This window comes from Vanellus vanellus (assembly GCF_965231255.1).
Source record: "Vanellus vanellus genome assembly, chromosome: 5".
NCBI classification, from domain to species: Eukaryota; Metazoa; Chordata; class Aves; order Charadriiformes; family Charadriidae; genus Vanellus; species Vanellus vanellus.
The window spans coordinates 63,123,233-63,134,800 of NC_138910.1; the positions used below are offsets into that span (position 1 = coordinate 63,123,233).

The following is an 11,568-nucleotide window of genomic DNA, read 5'->3' on the forward strand; positions in this document are numbered from 1 at the left end:
TCTATTAAATGCATCCTTGAACGATTAAACTGAAGCACAGGACCAACAAAGTAATTTCTCCATACCATATGTAATAGTTTGCAGCTTGGGTTAAGAGTATACTGTTTTGTAAACATCAGCTTTTCAGTTTAAGAATTACTATGGTAATTAATGTCTCTAACTTGATAATGTCCTCCAACCACAAGCTAATACACTCATGTAAAATGGTCATGTTCTTGGTGGAAAAATATGACTGTAATTGCTTCTAGGTTCTGAGCAGAAATTATTGAATCCAAAATGATGTTGGGTATTTTAAACAACTGGAAAATATGTTTAATAGTGCAGTTTGTTGTACAGAACCTTCATTTTTTATTGCTGTTGTATCAAGTTGGAGCTTTCATTGGGGAAAAAATGCTTTTGTTTACAATAAATTACAGGCCTCCTTTTCTCTTTCAGTAGCAGTACTTATCACCTATCATTATCTTAAAGCAAAACATTGACCTACCTAGCCTACTTGACTTGTGTTTGAACTGTGCAAGCAAGTCCAAAGAAGTGCCTATGAAACTGAGATGTAGGAGAAAATAAGGGGTAAGGGCAAGTCAAGGCCTCTGTAACTAAGCACATGTGTGCAACTTGAAAGTGAATTCTCTTGTCTAATCACTAAATAATGTGAAGTATTTAGCTTAAGATAGTATCTGTTTCAGTAGCAGCCAGAGCTTGGAGCTGAGTGCAGGGAAATGCTTACTTCAGTTACTGGAGGAAGCTTAAATACTTCAATTAGACATGTACTCCTGTGTCAGCTACAGCTAAGTCACAGTAGGTAAAGTGTTGCTGACTGTATTCCTGAAAGCCTAAGGCTGCCTTTGGGCAGAGGCTTTAGAACCCGCTGTGACTACTCCTGATTTTTTCTTAAGCTACATACAGATTCCCCCATAACATTAAGTATGCGGAAAGAAAAAAGGTGAAGGACATGTAAAGCCCTTTTTAAAAAATTAAAATCTTTTTGTAGTTAGAAGCAGCAAGTTCTTAATCTAGTCTTTGATAGTAGTCATTCCAAAAATTAATCAAATTCATTTCCCCTTCCTATGGGAATAATGCTAATGCACCAGCCTTAGTTTTGAAGTCTTCTCCCCTGTGAAGGAGTTCAATTCATGCAGTACTTTGAAGGGAGGAAAAAACCCTTAAGGCTACAGAGTATCTAGATCATAAAAGAAAAATTCTGCATCTTTATAAGATATATTAATAAGCCAGTCTTACACAGTTGCTTACTCAATAAATTTATTGCCACTTTTTCCAAAGCTTCATAGAAAATTGTGGAAGTTGTCTTAACTATCAGCTGCACGCTCCTGGGCCCTGAGAAAGCTAGCCTTCTTTTGAGCAACACGATCTTTCTTCTGAGCGAGGGACATCTTGGGACAGTTCCATCTGCAATGTAAGCACAGTCTATGATATATCCAAGGCAGAAATAAGCAGAAAGGTGGTCAAGAAAGCTGCAGTGCTGCATGAGAACTATGATTAGAAGTGCTATGCTAGAACATATTCTCACTTTTGTAACATGTCTTATTTTCTCATAATGATATAAGGCTGTAGTTAGGGCACGGTTAGACTGCAACAGTTTAATTCCTCAAGAGGTAAGCTCAGTACTCTCTTGTGATTAGAGTATAGACAGTGTCAAGCCCAATGCAATAGCTGTGCCTTTATTTCTTTTCTCTCAGACCCCTGAAAAGTCAAAATAGTTTAGTACTGACAAATTAGTCAGCCTACCCTCTCCTGAAGAGAAACAGCTTTCCCACTGTGACCAGAATATACACATAAGGGTTCCAGCTATTCAGGCCACAAGTATGCTCTGCTTTTAAATTTTGTTTTTAATGCAGTTGAGGGCTCTTGAATTTTAAATTCCTACTGCTAATGTTAACTCCTGACAAAGTTATGCAGAAATGCTTGCATCAATCTGATCTAGAACACATCTGAGTTTTGATACAACTGCCGTGTGAACTACATTACTTGCTTTAATGTAACTAAAATATCTTCAACAGATAAGTCACACTTATGTTAAAGAAGATGGGAGTTTTACCTCTTTTTCTTGACTTCTCTCTTGGGTTTCTTTTCATGGACTGGATTATCCCGTATAGCAGCATGGGCTTTTTTATACATTTCTTCCATCTTAAAAAAAAAAAAAAAGTTGTTAAATTCTCTATAGCAGTCCAGTTGTAGGATCATATTAAAAAAAAAAAAAAAAACAACACAAAATGCAGGAAGTAATTTTATCTTTAACAGTTAGGGATCTGAGGCCATAGAGTAACTACAGATTACTTATAAGTCTCATAAATACAGGCTAGCATCTTGCAGTTGAAATACTTCTTCCTCTGAAGCCTACTTTCAGTCCCATAGCTTCCCTACATTCAAATTAAAAGGCAGTCTAGACAGTTATTCTACTTCTGCCTAGAATAAAATACTTCAGGTTTACTTATTAAACCAACATTACTCCACACAAACTCTTGTCATCAAACATGTAATTTTACCACTTTCCAGACCCTACTGTAGTACACATAACAAAGCTGTTTAGTAAGAGGGAAAGAGTAGAAGTTGTTGTGAAAGCAGCTACAGATTTACTAGTCTTGCAAGAACCACGACAGTCCCTGCATCATCCCCAAGGATGCAGTAACAGAATTACTGTAGCAGAGGCTATACCCAAACAGCAATTTCTCACAGCACATCATCGTACTGTTCTTTTAACATGTAAGACAGGAAAATGGAAGTAATCTGTCCAGTTACATAGATCAATAGCAGAAGGTACCAGAGACTCCAACTCTCTCGGCTGCTCTGTCTCAAAGACACCTATGGCTCCCTAACAGCACCAGTTTTAAGAATACCTTTGCTGGTGGTTAATTAAGACCACTAGACCCCAGCTGTGAAAAATCTTCTAGATGTACAAAGAATAACTGTCTAGTTAAGTCTTAAGACATAACTGTCTACTTACGTCTTAGTTGACGTAAGTCCTGGACCCACTTCATTGCAATACAAGCTATAAATATTGTTTGTTTAGTAAAAGAGTTGAAGTTGGCATTTACTAAAAATAAGTAATGTTGTATTACAAAAACTAAGTTACAAAAAAATAGTAGTTAGTTAAGTTTACAAAAAAACCCAAAACCCCACAGCAATAAAGGGATAAAGAATTAAGTGAAGGTTTCCATAGCTTAAAAAGGGGACATGAGAATCTTTGTTTCAAGCTTCAGGACCACTACTTAGGGAAACACAAGCAAGAATATTACAGGCTGCAAGACAAGCCATCTGAAAGGAGTTTAACATTTTAAAAGTGAAAGAAACACCTTGGTAATCTTACGTATCTCCTAGTGTTTTGTACAAAATACTCTAAAATTTAAAGTAGTATTAAAATAAGACGTATTACACACTGTAGATAGATTTGTGAGATGCTAGCTTCAACAATAGAGCTAGCTTGGGCTATTCTGTATTCAGCTGGGTCCTAGAACTACCTATAAGAGCCACACAAATCCTAAACCAGATTTGACCTAGAGCACATCCTCACAGTTGCAACTACCACAGCTGCAGAAATGACAGGCTGTGGTGCAGGATAAGGAATAAGGAGTAGCATGTATAGAAACTTCAAGTTACTTTCAAGATACTTTCAAGTTACTTCAAAATACTTTCCATATCAGGAAAAAAAAAGTGGTCTAGCTTAGAATGCAGTCCTGTAAGCTTAGACTTAGAGGCAGAATGATAAGCTTCACAGCAGGAAAAGAGATCTCACTTTCAGAAGATCTACAATATACTAAAGAGCCCTTAATGAAGTAAAAATATTTTCTTTGCGTGGATAACATACAACACAATTCATGTTATTGTACGTATCAAACTTATTTGCATTACTAGAAAAGGCCCTACACAAGACTTATCATCATCTCTATTAATGCACAAGAGCCAGCCAAATAAATCTTACCCCATCAGGTGTTACGTTGTTCTTTATGTATTGGGAGAACTGTTTTTTGTAAGCATCTTCATCCTCCTCCATCAGGTAACGCATATAATCTGCAACATTTTGGCCCATGATATGCTTGCGGTGTACCTCTGCATTGAATTCTTTGCTTTCCGAGTCATAACCAGGGAAACGTTTGGTACTGTGAAACAGCAGTTACAGCCAGATTAAGACATACTGCCAAATCCTCTAATTCAGAGGCTAGGTTCCACAAAGAAATGACTGATACATCAGATTCTCCTACAATAACTGAGGGATAGGACCCTCTAATTAAAAATTAAAGAGATATGGAAAATTAAGAAATGGAAATTTTAAGTTCCATCTCAGCTGCCATCAGTCCCGTCTTGAAACAGTGCAGTACATCATACACACACCGTGGACCAACTACAGAGTGTTCAGTCATTGGGAATATCATCATGTAGCAGCCAAGTCAGAAAAACTGGACAGTTAGTCAAGAATGAATGGGAGAGGGTAGGAAAATACAGATCAGATCTCAGATTTTTTCCCTACTGCTACTAGCAGAAAGAAGCAATCAACTGTAGTATCAGTGTTAGATAACACTGCCAAAAATCTTGATTCAGTCATTCGTAGCCTATGACAGGAATTGACAACACTTCCACGGGGAAATTATACATGCAGGTGGACTGCTGACACTGTGAAATCAATATATACACACAATTTGCTAAAGACGTAAAAAAAAAAGTAAATATCCTTTAGTATTCTGAAGTGCAATCAATTGATGATTTTAAGCAAGCCCAACAAGATGGCTCTTAGTTTCTAAAAATTTCATAGCAACTCTTGATAGTTGAAAGATTCCCAGCAGCACTATTGGAATGGTATTTGTGGATTAAAAAAAGACAGTGAAGCAACCAAAAAACCCCCCACCCCAGAACTTAGGCTACATAATCATTACCAGGTCATAACAAAATTATTTCAACATAAAGGGACAGTATAAGTAGACTGTCACATACAGAAGCATCTCAGGTTAATTCTAAAGGAATTTTTCCAAACAGATTACATTACCTATGAGGGATTGACAGACCACCATCCACCGCACCCTTCAGAGCACCAAAGACTTTGTTTCCAGTGGTAGTTCTTGCAAGACCTGCATCCAGGTAGCATGTGAAAGCACCAGGCTTCCCATCCACACTTTCCACATTGTATTCATCACCAGTCACTTCAACTTGGCCTTCATAGATCTTATCGAGACCAAATTTATTCAGAAGCTGTGGGGAAGAAACAAAAAAAGCACTTCTGAAATTCTTCCCATTTATTGACAAAATGAATAATCATCACCACCTTAAAACACAAATTTTCAGTAGAACCGTAATGTTTTAAATAAATTTCTTCACAAAAAATATGTACCCCATACTAATAACAAAGCTTTTAACAACCACCACGATAAGCATGTCTGCTAAATTTCAACCTTTTGTTCCAACAGGTACACCAGTGAACTTTAAGACTTATTCATGAGCTTGTATGGAAAACAGATGGATGCTGTTTACATGTTTTCAAACTCATCAAGGTACATTTCTTACATTTTTATCCTGACTCCCTCCCTCTACCAAACTTAAGTGCTGAGACTTAAAAGTAGGCTGCTGGAGTTGAAACTGCATGCTGTCATGCTGTGACAGTCACAAGAGACTATCAAATCTATATGCTAACTAGCAAAAGTTAATATTTAGAGATGCCCACAGAATCAGGCATCTATACTAATGCGCCACTTAAGAAAGTGGGCTTTCCCTTTTCTAAGAAAACCAGAAAAACAGAGCAGCAACTTCCAGACAATCTGATGGATACCTACCCTGCGTGCCAACAGCAGACCTGTACAGTACGCTGCTGCGTAATTGGTCAGGCCAACCTTCACACCGTATTTTGGCAGCTCATGGGCATAAGCAGCACAGACAATCATGTCACCTTCGATTCTGGCATATGCAATCTGACAACAAAACAACTGTTAGTGTTCTCACAATAATTCAAATTTATTGTTTCTTTGACATCTACTTAAGCTGATAGGAATTCTGTATAGAGATGTCCAGCAAACTGCCAACCTTTGCATGCAAACTCAACAGGTTGTGTTTTTCATTTTTTTTTAAAGGCATAATTAACTCAAGTACAGACACGAAGAATTAAAATCTGGATTAGGCCAGAGAAACTGTACATCAGCAACAATTTCGTTTACCTCTCCACATATGTCAAGAGGCCAGAAAACTGCTTACAAAAGCAACCTTTCAAAGAGTAATTGTAGATGTGGATGGATTCTGTCACACTTTCTCCATGTAGTTCTCATATAACACAGCATGTAACGCACCTCAGAAAAATACAAAAGCATCTGATACAGAGTTTGTGATAACGCTGTTACTCACCTTATGGAATGATTTTATTAACGGGTCTGAGATTTTCATAATCTCAGGGGGTCTCCTGTGAGACAGCAGTACTATCAGATATGTTTCTACTGTTCCTTCCACATACAGAACCTTCTCCTTTTGACTCCCACACCTCCTTTCTACATCCAAAAGTTGTCCCCTATTTGCAGGATTTCTACATACTGGAAGGGCACTATCAGTCAGATGTAGGCATCTGCCACCACTGATTTTTGAGTTTCAAAGATAAAATAACCTTGTCAAGATCATATAGTTTCATCTGAACTGACTGTAAAAACAGCACTCTCCACTCTTCTCAACAGACAGTTATTCTATGAAGAAAGAAATGACAGTTAAACTTTTCTAGCTTTTTTTTTTTGAGCTTAACAATATGTATTTATGATAGAACAAACATGCTTAAGTTTTTAACTTCAAAATTAGTCAAAACATTCTGAAAATGAAACAGGAAAGTGAACCACAGTGAAGAACTGCATATGATGCAACATACAACTGCATACTTAAAAATAGTAGGCATTTTTACTTATTTGCCAGTTTCCTTTAATTTCACAGGAAAGCCATCGTAAGGCCTCCCTGCTTCATATGAGCCACATAACATCAAAGGAAAAAAAACTCTCAAGAGAAGGCACCTTTAGATACAGTGCAATAGTCAATGCACATTGACAGGTCACGTAGTCAACTTTGTTGTCTTCAGTCAAACAAAAAGGCCCTCTTTTCAAAGCACTTTAAACACAGCAGAAAAAAAAGTAAATCTTCCCTGTCCCTAAAATCTTCTACTTAGTATCACTGAAACAGTACAACTTATATTACGAAAAACCTCGCTAAAGAATGTTGACACTAGTAAAACTTATTTTGGATCATGAATACGGTTTATTACTGAAGTTGTATCAACATTTAAAGATTGTTCTCCTCTAAGAAACTATTTTAGAATATGAAAATTGCTCAGATCAAGCCTAAAAAAGCCCAGCTGCTTCAACCATCCCCCTTTCTGTTCATTTCACTCAGGGAAGGCTGCTAAGTAAGGAGCAGGCACCACAGACCTTACCTGGCAAATGATGTCTCTGTTGGTAACACGCACAATCATCCTATATTTAGGGGTGTTATACTTGTTTTTATCTTGAATTACCAGACGTTTGCGAGCATAGTAATCAGTTTTTCCCTCTGAAAAACAACAGTTATAGGGTGGAAGACACATGTGGAAAAAAGTAGGAATGTCCATCAATGACATTTAATTATGTGTTACAAGGAATTTAACCGTACCTCTCCTTCTCCTGAATTTCACTTGATATCTCTTGAAGTAGGCCTTATTCTTGACAACTTTCACAAACCCCTTGAATAAGAAGTATAACTAGATGTTATTACCATATAACCATGTAAGCCAAGATCATTCTCACTAAATCAAACCTGCCACGAATAAAGCCGCAGTGAGATCAAAAATAAAATAATCGGTTTACTTATGCATTTAGATGAAAAAAGGCATCATACAAATAAAGTGGGGGGGGGGAGCACCCAAAGCCTATCCTTTCTATCCTTCCCACAAGAACTAATGCACGCTTCTCCCCATGACTTCACGTGGTTTCAGGAGAAAAACCAGAAATCCTATGCTTTAACCGAACGTCTTTCTGCAGGGACCGAAGCAGCGACCGTGGTCATTTCCAGCCGCTCCCCCACGGCCAGTTACTTCTCTGGCGAGTTCCGCCCCGGGGCCGGCCTTTCCCGCAGCCCCCGCCGCTCAGCCCACATCCCAGCGGCACCCGCCGGCCCTTCCGAGGGGCAGCCCCGCCGCAGGACGGCGGGCGGGCGGTCAGACACCCGTCCCCTCCGCCGACCCTCCAGCCGGTCGCCGCCGAGGCACGGGGGGCTCTGTCACACCCGCTCCCGCCGCCACGAGCCTGCGGCCCAGGCCCGACCCAGCCCGCCGCCACACCAGGCCGGCACGCCACGGCCTAGGGCGGCGGCGCGGACGATAGCGGGGCCGTGCCGGGCCCCGCTGGGGCCCCGTCGAGCCGCCCCGAGCCGCCCCGCGGGGCGGCCCCGGCGCGAATGGCAGCCATTGCCACGCTGGAGCCGCCGCAGCCCGCCCCGGCCCCGCGCCAATCGGGCTCCATCCGGGCGGGCGGAGCCGCGCGGCGGGCGCAGAACGGCGGGCAGAGCCCCCCCCAGCCGCGGGGATGCCGCGGGGGCCGGTACTGACCATCGTGCCAGGTACTGTCCGGTCTAGGCCTAGGCCGGGGCCCGCTCCGCACAACGACTGCTCTCCGCAGCAGGGGGGAAAAGGCCGCGCCCACTGCGCAGCCGCAGCTCCTCGCCTGGCCGGCGAGGCGGGGCGCTGCCGGCCGGCATGTCGCCATCGCCCGCCGTGCTGCCCCCTGCCGGCCCGGAGGAGCGCCACGTACCGCGGCCGTCTAATGCCCACGCGTAAGGTGTCGTCGCTTCCACATCTTCGTTAACGGCCGAAGCAGTTACTAGCAAGGGGTATATCAGAGCAAAGGGATTCTTACCCCAGGAAAACCAATAGATTTGGTCGTAAAAATCTCCAATTATGGAAGTGGTATAGAATTTTAGTTCCCTTCATTTTCCGGGGAAAAATCTCACGGCTGATTGAACAGTAATTAAAACGTTAAGCCAACCGAGACCCAATCAAATGCTGTTCCTAAAACAAATTACAGATGCTTGGGGTAATTGACATCTGCTGAAATAAAGCAAGAATATATACTTGCACATATATATGTATACATATACTGTGACAAATAGGTCGAGTGACATCAGATTTCTTGACATTGTCAGAGAAAAGGGCAGAAAGCAATCATCTTTAAAGGTTCCTGATGCATTTGTCTGGTTATCTTCATTTGCTTTACTTAAAAACAACAACAACAACAACAACAACAAAAAACAAACGACCCCACTAATTGCCATACGTAGACCAATAATTTGAAAAGTTATTATTTTGATATAAATAAACACAAGAGAATGAAAACGATAAATGTTTCCTACATCAGGCAAGTACCACCATGGTTCCTACCTGCTAGCTTTAGAAATTATTTAACTATCTAAATCTGAATTTTAGAAAATTCAGAATTTTACGTACTTTTCAATTTTTACATAAAGTAACTCTAGGGGGGAGCACATTGTCTTAGTTTCTCCCCAGCACACAAATGCATGCTCTCCAATAAGGGTCTGCTGGCAACTGCTGAGCAATTACTTACTCTGATGAGAAACGCCTCATGGTCAATGGTATCATAAGCAAGGCTACATTGGTCTTGCTGTAAAAACAAGAAAAAACAAAATCAATTTCTTGTTCTCTGTAAGAAGACTTTTTGCTCCTAAAATAGCTCACCAGCACAAAAACCAGCCCGTTATCCCATCACACCTCCACATGCTCTCATGCTTGTTGTCACTCTGTGGAACAGGGAGGCTCCAGCTGCGCTTATTAGCCCCACCCCGGAATCACTTACAAATTCGGGGCAAATCTCTCCTTTCACCTTCAGTGACAATGTTTGTTAAAAGGGTGACTGCTATTCATAGAGGCACTGAAATTGTTGAGGTAAAAGCTAAGATTTTCAATGCTTTAATAAAATATGTTTTACTGATAATAATTATTGATAGGGAAAAAGGTATATTTGCATTTTTTTTTTCTTTGAGGCTATCTCAGTTTCTGTTGTATTGTATATGGTGTTTTTACTTGAGTCTGTTCTGGAGAGCAAGGTGTCAGGTGGGTCTTTTAGAGCAGTGTCTTGTGTTTGGGCGATGTCTCTTGAGCTGATAGAGCCACCCTTATGAGGGGAGACCCCCTCCCCGTCTGTCTGTGGAGGGGGGCCTCAGGGCAGCGGGGCTGCTGGCTGGGCTGGATTGGACCAACCTATGTAGTCGCTGGTGGCAACTGTGCTTTTTCTGCCGTTGCTTCCAACGGACGATAGCCTTATTAAAGCAAAAAAAAAGTTATGCTGGATGCCTACCTATAGCCTATTGCTGCTTACTTGTTTTTTTTGAGTATATTCTTTGCGTGTTTGGCTGTAAAGCAGGATGTAGAGTAGCGTATATGTCCTGGTAGTGTTGGATTTCTTTTTTTAAATTAAGCTTTTATTGGAATCCTTACAAATGAAGACTTCTGTGTGGTTTTTCCTAGGAGTCTCTAGCCCTCATTGTAGGTGCATAAAGGCAAATGGGCTTGTTATGAGATGGGAGGCTTGTTGGACCGGGAGCTGCTCCGGGCAGACACTCTCTCAGCTGTCTGCGTAACCTCATTGGCATCTGGCCGAAACGTGTCCAACCAAGGCGCGTAGGGAAGGGCCCATCCTGCTGTTTGGTGGTTCTGGAGAGTGCCTTGTTATAGGCAACTTCCAACACATAGACGGCATTATGGAGGTCCCTGGGCACACAGGGTGTCCGCACCACAGCGGCCTGCCTTCGCCGGCCAGATGCAGCGCACCTTTGCGTTACACCCCGGCGGTGCGGCCTCTCCTCTGCTCCGCCGCCGCTGGGAACGGCCGGGGCCGGGCTGGGGGTGGCACGGCAGGCGGGGGGGCGTGGGGCACGGTGAGGGCTTTGCCTTATTCACGGCTGTGGGATTTCTTTGCCGCTACAGCAGCGATGATATAACGCGTGGGGGACACCTACAAGGAGGAACCACGGAAGCGAGCTGGGGCGCTCGCCAGGGCAGCTCGCCGCCCGGCTTTCCTACAGCGGGCCCGACCGCCGCCCCGTGAAGCGGGGGAGCGGCGGCTTTTCCAGTAGCAGGCCCTGACACCACGACCACCACCACCCCGCCCCGGGCTACCCTCGCCGCGGCCGGGCCCGTTACCGGCAAGGCGGAGCCGCCGCCCGCCCCCCGTGCCCCCACCCCGGTCTCGAGGCCGCGGCGGGCGCGGGGCTGCCCCTCGCGGCAGCGGCTGCGCGCGGAGTGCGCCTGCGCGCGGCGCGGGCAGGGACGTGGCCCGGCCGCCGGCACCGGCGGAGCGCGGCGAGCCGCCGGGGGAAGGGGGGGGAGGGGGTGGAGCTCGGCGGGGCTGCGGGGGACGCCGATGCTCGCACCTCCCTGCCGCGGGCAACGCTTCCAAGGTGAGGCGCGGCCGGGCCCGCGCCCCCGCCGCTGAGGGCCCGGGGGCGGTGCGCGGCCGGGCCTAAGTGGGGCGCAGCGACCCCGGCCGCGCTGTCCCGTCCCGTTGGACTGGGCGGCGGCGGGGCTTCCTCGCCCCGCGGGCACCGCCGGCCGCCCCC

The 11,568-nt window shown here is 43.8% G+C and overlaps 1 protein-coding gene across 1 annotated transcript; it reads right to left on the minus strand.

The window, feature by feature from the left end:
• Positions 1-1,240: 1,240 nt before the first annotated feature.
• On the minus strand, positions 1,241-8,633 carry RPL5 (ribosomal protein L5). The gene is made up of 8 exons (XM_082483584.1): positions 8,546-8,633; positions 7,612-7,681; positions 7,397-7,512; positions 5,775-5,909; positions 4,994-5,196; positions 3,935-4,112; positions 2,054-2,142; positions 1,241-1,404 (listed from the first exon to the last, which is right to left on the minus strand). Exons 1-8 carry the CDS (start codon positions 8,546-8,548, stop codon positions 1,305-1,307), a joined length of 894 nt encoding a protein of 297 aa, XP_082339710.1. The 5' UTR covers positions 8,549-8,633; the 3' UTR covers positions 1,241-1,304.
• Positions 8,634-11,568: the final 2,935 nt, after the last annotated feature.

Bases quoted from the DNA above. Each gene is read 5' to 3' on its own strand.
- RPL5 (XM_082483584.1), bottom strand. The intron at 5,197-5,774 runs GTAGGTATCCAT...TCTTCCCCACAG, and splicing joins GTCTGCTGTTGGCACGCAGG to CTTCTGAATAAATTTGGTCT. The intron at 2,143-3,934 runs GTAAGATTTATT...TTTTTTTTTAAG, and splicing joins ACAACGTAACACCTGATGGG to ATGGAAGAAATGTATAAAAA.